General features: G+C 38.4%; 1 protein-coding gene across 1 annotated transcript; it reads left to right on the top strand.

Annotated features, from left to right (window-relative positions):
- The first annotated feature begins 188 nt into the window (after nt 1-188).
- LOC105142589 (ABC transporter B family member 1-like) lies at nt 189-6,287 on the top strand. Its single transcript, XM_011050284.1, has 9 exons — nt 189-1,422; nt 1,581-1,635; nt 1,795-1,970; nt 2,194-2,358; nt 2,452-2,747; nt 2,869-3,185; nt 3,298-3,521; nt 3,632-5,554; nt 5,688-6,287. The coding sequence occupies exons 1-9, from the start codon at nt 283-285 to the stop codon at nt 6,033-6,035; spliced, it is 4,644 nt and encodes a 1,547-aa protein (XP_011048586.1). The 5' UTR covers nt 189-282; the 3' UTR covers nt 6,036-6,287.
- Nucleotides 6,288-11,009: the final 4,722 nt, after the last annotated feature.

The following is an 11,009-nucleotide window of genomic DNA, read 5'->3' as shown; positions in this document are numbered from 1 at the left end:
TAGTGGTCAGAGAGGACTAGAAAACAACAAAACTGAGGTGAAGAATCCGGTTTTTATGACTTCGTTTCCAATAAGTATCTTGATTTTAGTACAAAAAACAGGCGGCATGATCGAAACTCATTAACTTAACCAGCTCGATACTCACAACCAACCTCTACACAAGAAGTTTGTACAACCCTGTTGTTTTCTGCAATGGCACGTTTACTTCTCTCCTACAAATCCTAACCTTCTTTCTCTAACACTTTACTCACATCTCACACGCCATTGCTTGTACTTGAATCAATGGCTGATTCCTCCTTTGAAATTGATTACCACTCCACTGGCCGCTCACGAAACTACCATCAGCGTAGGCAACGCAGGCACCCCAGCACTCCTGTTAACTCACAGTATGATTCACGTTCATTTACACAATTCAGCTTTACAAATACTCCAAATAGGCTTCGCCAAACTCCTTCCACGCCTTTCGCCACGGACAATGATACGTCATGGCAAGATGAGCTTTCATGGCAGTTTCAGCCCACAGGGTGGAATGGTACACGCAGCCTGGGAGCAGCTCTTAGCCCATGGGCAGCTAGCACACCATCAAGCAGACATATTTTTCAAAGATCAGCAAATGACTACTATCTTTCACGTACACATGGTGAATTTAGAGCCTTCACAAATCCATACTATGATCAATCTAGCTATGGTGCTGTACCTGCTGGTAGGCTTGAGCTACAAAGCTACGCTGCCAGAAATAATGAGAGGTCGGTGGTTCATGTTAGGGATTATAGCTCGGCTGCTTACAGTAAATCCCATCATGGGATTTCAAGACCAATCTCTCAGGCTATTAAGGGAAGGGCTCGCAGAAATGCAAGTCCTTTGGTTGATCAAGATGAGCTTAGCATGATTGACTATGACAGCGAGGATGTTGAGAAACAGGGAGAGTTATCGCAGACTGACACTAATCTCCATGGTGATAAAGATTCTAGGTGGATTTCAGTGTCACATGCTTATATGGAAGATGATGGTGTTAGTCCATTGTACCACAGTACTCCACATTGTGGGCATAATCATCATGGTCATGAATTATCCCATAGTAGACATGATGATTTCCTCAGTGCTTATGAAGTTAATCAATCAACCAGTCGTTATTACGTTCCTGGTAAAAATCCATATGATGACATTGATCAGGCTTCGGAGTACGAAGATGAAGATTATGACGAGGAGGATGATGACAACGAAGAAGCAGCACGAAGGCAAGTAGGGTTGTTTAGTCTGTTCAAACACTCGACGAAATGGGATATGGTTCTTGTGTTTTTGGGTTGTTTAGGAGCTCTCATAAATGGAGGATCTCTTCCATGGTATTCTTATTTTTTCGGAGATTTTGTGAACAGGATTGCGAAACACTCTGATGACAATATGATGAAAGAAGTGGAGAGGGTAAGCGTTTTCATTTGTGTTTCTACAATTTCCTCTCTTTCCCCAACTATGCAGGACGAATTTTTCGATGCCTTGAAAATATTGGTTTCAGATGCACATTAATCAACATTATTTTTTGTTTTGATTACTATTATTACTGTTTTAATTTGCAATGGCAGATATGTCTGCTTATGACTGGAGTAGCAGCATTAGTTGTGGTTGGAGCCTATTTAGGTAAGCGGGAGATTATTAAATGAACTCTGAATAACAACAGCATCAGCAATTTACTTTGTCGCTATCCATTTTATGGTTTTACAAAAGTGTCTTTATCGTCAAGTAAGTTGACATAAATCACTTTGCCTAAACATAATTTCTCTCTTTCGGGTGAAACAGAAATCACTTGTTGGAGATTGGTTGGAGAACGATCAGCTCATCGAATAAGAAACTTGTATCTGAGCGCAGTTCTAAGGCAAGATATCACTTTCTATGATACAAAAGTCAGCACTAGTGATATTATGCATGGAATTTCAAGTGATGTTGCTCAAATCCAAGAAGTGATGGGGGAGAAGGTCAATCCTACCTTTCCTTTCCTTTGTGATTTGTCTGGAATATGTGTAATACATATAATATGATTACTTTATCATTGAGTACTAATTTTATGCTCTTAACTTGCCCAGAATATAAGCCTGCAGTGTGTTTTTTTAAGCTAACAGGCCGGCTCAATTGTTTTTGACTAGATCATGGTAGACTATTAGTACTGAAATGCAGTGGATCTTTTTATCATATTTGCAGATGCCACATTTCATCCATCATATATTTACCTTCATTTGCGGTTATTGTGTCGGGTTCTTAAGGTCATGGAAGGTATCTCTGGTGGTTTTGTCAGTCACTCCATTAACGATGTTTTGTGGCATTGCATATAAGGCCATTTATGTCGGTCTAGCTACAAAAGAAGAGGTATGACACCAAGTTCAAGGACTCAGATATGCATCATTTCACTTACTTGGAAGAATATAGTGGACAATTGTTTTTGGCTTGTTATAATGGTAGGTTTCTTATCGGAAAGCTGGTGGCGTAGCTGAGCAGGCAATCAGTTCAATTAGAACTGTATTTTCTTTTGTTGCTGAGGATAATTTGGCCCGGAAATATGGTGATTTATTGATGAAGTCGGTGCCTATCGGTGCAAAGATTGGGTTTGCTAAGGGTGCTGGAATGGGAGTTATTTACTTGGTTACCTACTCAACATGGGCACTGGCCTTTTGGTATGGATCTATACTAGTTGCAAGGAAAGAGATAAGTGGAGGTGATGCAATAGCTTGCTTCTTTGGTGTCAATGTAGGGGGGAGGTAATCATGTCTTAAATTCTCGTCATCAAATGTTGTCTGCATGTTTGTTTGCTGATGAGATTTTAATCTCTTCAAGCCATAACTCTGAAAGCATGAATTATTGTCTGGATTTTTGTGACAGAGGATTGGCATTGTCTCTATCATATTTTGCTCAATTTGCGCAAGGCACAGTAGCAGCAACCAGAGTATATGAAATTATAGACAGAATTCCTGATATAGATCCTTACAGCCCCCATGGGAGGATACTGTCAAGTGTTGGTGGAAGGATCGAGTTCAAAGGCGTTACTTTTGCTTACCCATCGCGTCCTGAAACTGTAATTCTCCGCTCTCTCAATCTAGTTATTCCATCCGCAAAGACTCTTGCACTGGTTGGTGCTAGTGGTGGTGGCAAGTCCACCGTTTTTGCTCTCATAGAGAGATTCTACGATCCCATCAATGGTAAGCTCCTCATCATCGTACTCATCATATTGGACTTGGCTCAGAAATGGAGGCTATGTCAGTGAGACAATATGAAGCATCTAATGGGGTTGAGTTCTTCATATTATTGCAGGAGTAGTAACCTTGGACGGTAATGACCTGAGGACACTTCAAGTCAAGTGGCTAAGAGGTCAAATAGGCATGGTTGGGCAGGAGCCAGTTCTGTTTGCCACCAGCATTCTAGAAAATGTGAAGATGGGAAAGGAGAATGCCACAAAGAAAGAAGCAATCAATGCTTGCATTGCTGCCAATGCTCACAGCTTTATCTCTGGCCTTCCCTTCGGCTATGAAACTCAGGTACCTTAGCACTAACACAACCATATTATTGCATAATTTAAAATTTACAGTAAAATATGTGCACAAGTACATATGGTTCGATACTTACCAGGAAAGCTACTTATGGACAGGTTGGAGATAGGGGAACCCAACTCTCAGGGGGGCAAAAACAGAGAATTGCACTAGCTAGAGCTATGATTAAGAATCCTAGAATCCTTCTTTTAGATGAGCCCACAAGTGCTCTGGACCCAGAGTCTGAATCTGTTGTTCAGCAAGCTATCGATAAGATATCCACGGGCAGAACAACTATTGTCATTGCTCATAGGCTAGCGACAGTAAGAAATGCCAACACCATTGCTGTTCTTGATCAAGGATCTGTTGTTGAAATTGGTGACCATCGCCAGCTAATGGAAAATGCTGGTGCCTACTATGCCCTTGTCAAACTTGCCTCTGAAGCTGTTTCAAAATCTGCATTGAAACGGGAGGATGCTGCCAAGGATATGGAGTTCTCTGTTTACGAGAAATCTGTTGATTTGAGATCTAAGAATGCATTTGAAACCTCAAAATCAAGGTACTTAAAATCAATGCAAGCAGAGAATCAACAAGAGGAGGAAATGCAGGAAAATGCAAAGCCAAGAAAGTATCAACTCTCAGAAATTTGGGGTCTTCAGAGACCAGAGATTGTCAAGCTTCTTCTGGGCTTCCTTTTGGGTATGCATGCCGGTGCAATACTTTCAGTCTTTCCTTACCTTCTAGGCGAAGCCCTTACAATCTACTTTGAAGATAACAAATCCAAACTGAAGAGAGATGTTGGAAGCCTCTGTTTAATACTTGTAGGTCTTGGGTTTGGTTGCATTATTTCTATGACAGGCCAGCAAGGTTTATGCGGATGGGCAGGAACAAAACTTACCGTGAGAATACGGGACCTCTTATTTCGATCTATACTAAAGCAAGAACCTGGTTGGTTTGATTTCGAAGAAAATTCCGTAGGTGTACTTGTTTCAAAGCTCTCAATTGATTGTATCAGTTTCCGATCTGTTCTTGGTGATAGACTCTCAGTCTTGTTAATGGGTTTAAGTTCAGCTGCTGTTGGTCTTGGTCTGTCATTTTATCTGCAATGGCGATTGGCTCTTTTGGCTGCAGCACTAACTCCTTTCACTCTTGGTGCAAGCTACTTGAGTTTGATCATAAATGTTGGACCAAAACTAGATAATAGCTCTTATGCCAAAGCTAGCACAATTGCTGCTGGTGCTGTTTCAAGTATAAGAACAGTAACAACCTTCTCTGCTCAAGACCAAATAGTGGAGTCCTTTGATAGAGCCTTAGCTGAGCCCAAGAAGAAATCAGTGAAGAGGTCACAAGTTCTAGGCCTAACACTTGGATTCTCTCAAGGGGTCATGTATGGTGCATATACCTTAACACTTTGGTTTGGAGCCTACCTCGTAAAACAAGGCGAAACAAACATTGGCGTGGTATATAAAATTTTCCTCATTCTTGTGCTAAGTTCATTTTCTGTTGGACAACTAGCGGGGCTAGCGCCGGATACTTCCATGGCTGCTCCTGCAATTGCTGCTATTTTTTATATCATTCATCGTAAGCCATTGATTTGTAGTGACCGGGATAGAGGAAAGAAAATTGATAGATCAAATCTATTGGATATCGAGCTCAAGATGGTAACTTTTGCATATCCCTCTAGGCCTGAGATTATTGTGTTGAGGGATTTTTGCTTAAAGGTCAAAGGTGGTAGCACGGTGGCCTTAGTTGGGGGTAGTGGGTCAGGAAAATCAACTGTTGTATGGTTGGTACAAAGGTTTTATGATCCTAATCAAGGGAAGGTGACAATGGGAGGGTTGGATTTGAGGGATTTTAATGTGAAGTGGTTAAGGAGTCAAACAGCTTTGGTCGGTCAAGAGCCTGCATTGTTTTCTGGTAGTATAAGGGAAAATATTGCATTTGGAAATCCTAATGCTTCAAGGGCTGAGATTGAAGAGGCTGCAAGTGAAGCATACATTCACAAGTTCATCTGTAGCCTCCCTCAAGGCTATGAAACTCAGGTATGGCCTAAATTTTAAAGTCGCAAGGATCTCATATTTATTTCATACTGTCTACATTAGGTTAGCTGAATTGGCACGCTCTTGTGACCAATCTAAAAGTAATTGATTTCTTGCTATTTAATATTTGATATAGGTAGGAGAGAGTGGGGTTCAACTATCTGGTGGCCAAAAACAAAGAATAGCAATAGCAAGGGCAATTCTAAAGAGATCAAGGGTGCTACTGCTAGATGAAGCAAGTAGTGCACTGGACTTGGAATCAGAGAAGAATGTCCAAGAGGCACTAAGGAAGATCTCTAAGAGGGCAACGACTGTTATAGTGGCTCACAGGCTTTCTACCATTAGAGAAGCTGATATGATTGCTGTAGTGAAAGATGGTGCAGTGGTGGAGTATGGTAGTCATGATGCACTCTTGAATTCACATCGTAATGGTTTGTATGCCAGCATGGTTCGTGCAGAAACTGAAAGTAATGCATTTGCTTGAGCCACTCGTTGACTCGAACCTTTAATTTGTCCTTTTGGCCATCCACCTTGAATTTTCATTTTCGTTGTAAAGAAATACTTACTATCTAACTTAAAGTTGGTTTTGTTTCTGGTCATTTGGCTATGGCTGTATGGTTGCGCCATCCACAAGAAGCCCTTTCCCTCATACAGCCCAGTGTACCTGATCAGACAGTTTCGGTCATTTCGGCCTTTCTCAAGTAAATTTAAAGAAGAATTCTTTCGTTGGAAATCATAAAATGATGTCCAATAATAATAGTTATCAGCACAGCTGACAGCACTCGTATGTTTATTCAAGTATATTAATAATAATTAAAAAAACAGGCACTAACTTCTTATTTCTCATTAACATGTCTCTTGGCTCTCAAGCTAAGAGAGGTTGATAGTTGCTTGCCTAGCATGCAAAGCTATTGAGGTTTGCCAATGGTTTCTATTATCAAAACAAATTGGTTGTTTTGGATGGTGGCTGTTTTGTGATCGTCTCTATATGTGCAAAACACGTCCATTTATTTAAAGTAGAACCCCCTTCATCTCAGGTATGATCCTTCTGTTTCTGTCAATCTTGTGCGAACTGATATTTTGCCTATGGTATGGTTATACTTCAGACTGTTTTGGATTAATCGACGTCGTCATCTATGATTTAGCTGTTATTGTTACCTTTCTTGTTTTCTTTTCCCCAGAAACTTATGGTCCATGTCAAAGTTTCGTGCAAGCATAACAAGCCCTGGAATTAATGCATACTACTGCATCTGGATTCATTTTGCTATATCTATAGAAATTTGAAGAAACTTCTGCAATTTACTTCAGTAAATTCATTTCCTATGGAGTCCAAAAGGTTTAAGGATGTTCATATAGATGTAGTATTGCTTAAAATATAATTGGTGAGAGATTAATAGCATTCTAAAGTATTGCAAGCAAAAAGGTTTGAGTTAACCCTACGGGTTTAGGCTTGGGAAAGATTGCAGCCTGTGATGCACGCTGGAGGCGCATGTCACAGGTTCGGATTACGTGCTAGGCAAAAAAAACCTGAATTTACGTGGTGCGAGGGCATATGGGCATTGGCTTTTTCAAATATCCGTAGGTTATCTGGAAGGGCTACCTCATATAGACAGAAGGAAAAAAGAAGAGTACCGATTGATTCTTAAAACCATTTCTGGTATCTAAAAATTATGTCGGCTATTATTCACTGTGAAATACTAAGAGTGCTGTTGATCCGAACTAAAATTTGGTGCTTCATTCAGCTTTACAAATTCGGATGGAGAAAGGTAATTGGCAGAGATCATAGTTCGAAATAGAGAAGGAAAAGGTATGGCATCTCTTAAAGGTAATTCAGCTTTATAAACTCGAATGTAAAGGTTCGTGGAGAATATCGGTCAGTTCTCCTGCAAGTTATCAGCATTGTGCCAGCCCTGTCAGGCTCAGAACTATGGCCTAATAAAGGGTTCTTTATAAAAGTATCTGATTCCCCACATTCAACCTATGTCTCATTATCGACGGAAGACAATGAGCTAATTTTTGAATAACAAGTTACAACTTGGGCAGTTTTTCTATGTTGATAGAGTGGAAGCTGGAACCCCAGTTCCGATTTTAGTTGGTGTTAGACCTGTGTCAGGGAGGAATCCCTTCATTGGGAATCCAAAAGATTTCATGCAAATGGTGGTTCCATCTGAGGGTCCTGTGGCAGTCGATAATGATGGAGTTACTGGTTCGAAATTGAGGGAGTTGTCAGAAGTGAAAGGGGAGAACGCAAGACAAAAAATTATTATCAAAGAGGAAAAGGCTGCTGTTGCATCGAGGTATATACAGGGTGTTTTGACAGGAACTATTAAAGTTGGTGGAGCGGATTCAAGTGGGAATTGAGAAGAGCAATGAGAGTGAGAATGGATGTAAGAAGCGTGGATTGATGAATGGCAAGCAGCAAGAAAATAAAGATCAGGTACGATTCTCCCAAACACATTACATTTTGATTTTGCAGAGATACAGATAGCTTGTTCTGGTGCTTGTTTTTCTTTAAATTCTGCCACTTGGTATTTTTTTTCTTAACTAGATCAAGTTGCAAGTAAATTACAGGTCGAAAGACTATCCAAGGTGGAAATTATGAAAATGCACCAGTAGCACATGATGTTCTTGCAAAGAACCGTGTCTGTAATGCATTAATTTTTTTTTCTCCCAGCGCAGACAAATGGAATTACTTTATGAAGATTTCCAGGATATCCGGTGTCTGATTCTGATCGACACGTACGAGTAAATAAGGTTCCTTACAATAACGTGCTTCGTTTGTTGAAAGCACAAGGCCTTGCTCTGCTGCGTGAAGATGTAAAATGTCGATTAAGTGACAGTTGTTGGTATTAGCATTGCAGGCAAGCCCGGCCACTCCTCATCGAAATCGACCTGATGCACCTTCATCAAAGCCAGAGGTGGCCTTTTCCAACAACAGAGAATTGTCTGTGCCTTCCAAGAGAACTTCTGCAAAACGGTTATCAAATAAACATGACAGCACAAACATGTATTCTTTTTCATGTAACGACAATAAAATCCCTTTTCCCGAGGCAACATTATGGACCTCTTTGCCTGTTTTCCGTGAAGAATCCAACCACTTATCATGCTCCTTTGATTGCAACTGCTATATCGGTGATAGGGATATCAGACCCACATTGCAAATTAAACAAGTAATATAGACGGAGATAATATAGAATGACCCAACCTGAGATAATATAGAATGACCTAACTTGTTATGTTTTAGTTGAAAGACTAAATCTATTGAGCCTATCTCTTTATTTATTTGAAATTATTTATGTTAAACAGTTTGATTTGATAAACCGAGCCCAACAACAAGATATTTTAGGATTTACTATTTATATGTTCCTCTGTTATTTTGTAAGACAGTTTTGATAATTAATAAAAATATTATAGACTTTGTATATCTATAATTCCTTTTTTTCTTTTCTTTAGCTTTCTTCTTTTTCTAAAGTTTTTTTCTTTTTTTACTTTAATTCTTATTATTTACTGTCCTGCATCAAATTTGGTATTAGAGCATTGCTTTTAATTGTTCTTACAATTAAACGATCTATATATTTGTGATTGTTCTTTTACCCATTAAATATCATCATTCTTGGTATGCTTTTACACTTGTTAACCAAGATTTAACATTACTATTATTCTTTGTGCTTGCCCATAAATAAGTTACATAGTCTGCCTTGCAAATTGAATTACCTTAATTTTGGGCTTGTTTATTGGCATAGAGTATCTAATCCTTTTATTTAATTATCGAGCTTGGTTAAATTCATGGAAAAACTAAAATATTGTGTTTGGATTACTTGTGTGTATTTAGAGGATTTATATTGCTTACTTGTGAATTTTTCTAGTTTAATTTGTCATTAATTAGTCTCTAAGATAAAAAAATAAAAAAATTAAAATATTAGCTATAATTTTATTTTGTATTTTTACATACAAGTGTTATTTGTGATCTCAATCTTAGGATTAGTTTTTTCATTACATAGTGGTTATTTAATATACAATCTAGAAGTTATAGCTACCATGGACAAAAATAAGCAGCATGTCCAATCAAATGAACAACCTTTCTAGGAGGATAAAGTCCATAGAAACTTTGCACGTAAGATAGTCTAGTGAGAGTGAGTATTTTAATGACAACCATAAGAATCCTCAAAGACCAATTCCTTGTAGGAACAGCCACTATAACCAACACCAGAGTCATAATAACTTTGATGACCTTAACGACAGTAAGCATCCTAATGATTACCATTAAAGACCAGCTTATCTTAGGAACTATTAATATAACCACAATCAAGATCATCATGATTATGATAACCTTGACAAGCGAGTCATAAGGCATATCAATATAGAAGCCCTAACTTTTGAGGGTCAACTTGACCATTGATCTTTGATAGATAGATCTGTGACATGGATCAATTATTTGGCTGGTATAATCTATCTGAGAATAAGAGGGTATGATTTGCAAAGATAAAACTTAGTGGAACTGCTTAGCTCTATTTGGAAAGTGGAGAAGAGTCTTTGATTAGGAAATGTCAACCTCCTATTACTAATTGGGTTGCAATGAAGACTAAATTAGAAGAAAAGTACTTGCCTCGTTCTTATAGAGGAAATCTTTTAGACCAGTGGAATAACTTAAGGTAGGAGGCAAGTTTGCCAATGAATAAGTGGTATAATTTGATAAGTATAGGATGAGGTATGCAGTTAGGGGGATAAAAATGATAAACCTAAGTAGATTTTAAAAAAGCTTAAACGATGACCTTAGAAGAGAGGTTGTGCTTAAACGATGCTTAGGTTTTGATAAAGTTTATACCTTAGTGCAAAATTATGACTTGGTCACAAAAAGCCAGTGGATGAGATGTCAGGACACTCGTAATACCCTTTTTAAATCTTAACCTGGTAGTAATAACTCCATATTGGGTGCCCCACCTTGTAAACCCAATCCTTTAATATCCTAGATAATTAGAGAAGATAAGGGTAAGTGTATTTTTCATGAAGCACCTAAGATAACCTCAAGAATTTAGTGTTTTAAGTGTCAGTGTTTTGGTCATATTTCCTCTAGTTACCCTAATAAGACTGTCATCAAGGGGTAAGAGGATATGGGTGAAGAAGATAATTGTGATGATAAGGTATATAAACCCAATCTTGATGACTTTTAGGATCTAAATGATGAGGAGGATGAGTCCAACTTGCTAGGATATGTTAGGTCTATATCCATTCAAATCAAGACAACTAGGTTAATGATTAGTACTTAAATATACATTTTTATCAAGGTTTTATGTCATCATTTTGCACTTGAAGTATCAATAACTCCTTAACTAACACATGCTTTATAATAATATATCTAATAATATAAAATACCTTTAATTTATGGTAAATGTTCATTTTAAATGCAGGCCTATCATATAAATGAAAGGATTGATTGATGAATTTAAGAACTGAAATT

The sequence above is a fragment of the Populus euphratica genome, unplaced genomic scaffold (assembly GCF_000495115.2).
Source record: "Populus euphratica unplaced genomic scaffold, PopEup_1.0 scaffold209.1, whole genome shotgun sequence".
In the NCBI taxonomy this organism is placed as follows: domain Eukaryota; kingdom Viridiplantae; phylum Streptophyta; class Magnoliopsida; order Malpighiales; family Salicaceae; genus Populus; species Populus euphratica.
This window is presented reverse-complemented; position numbering and strand designations above follow the sequence as displayed.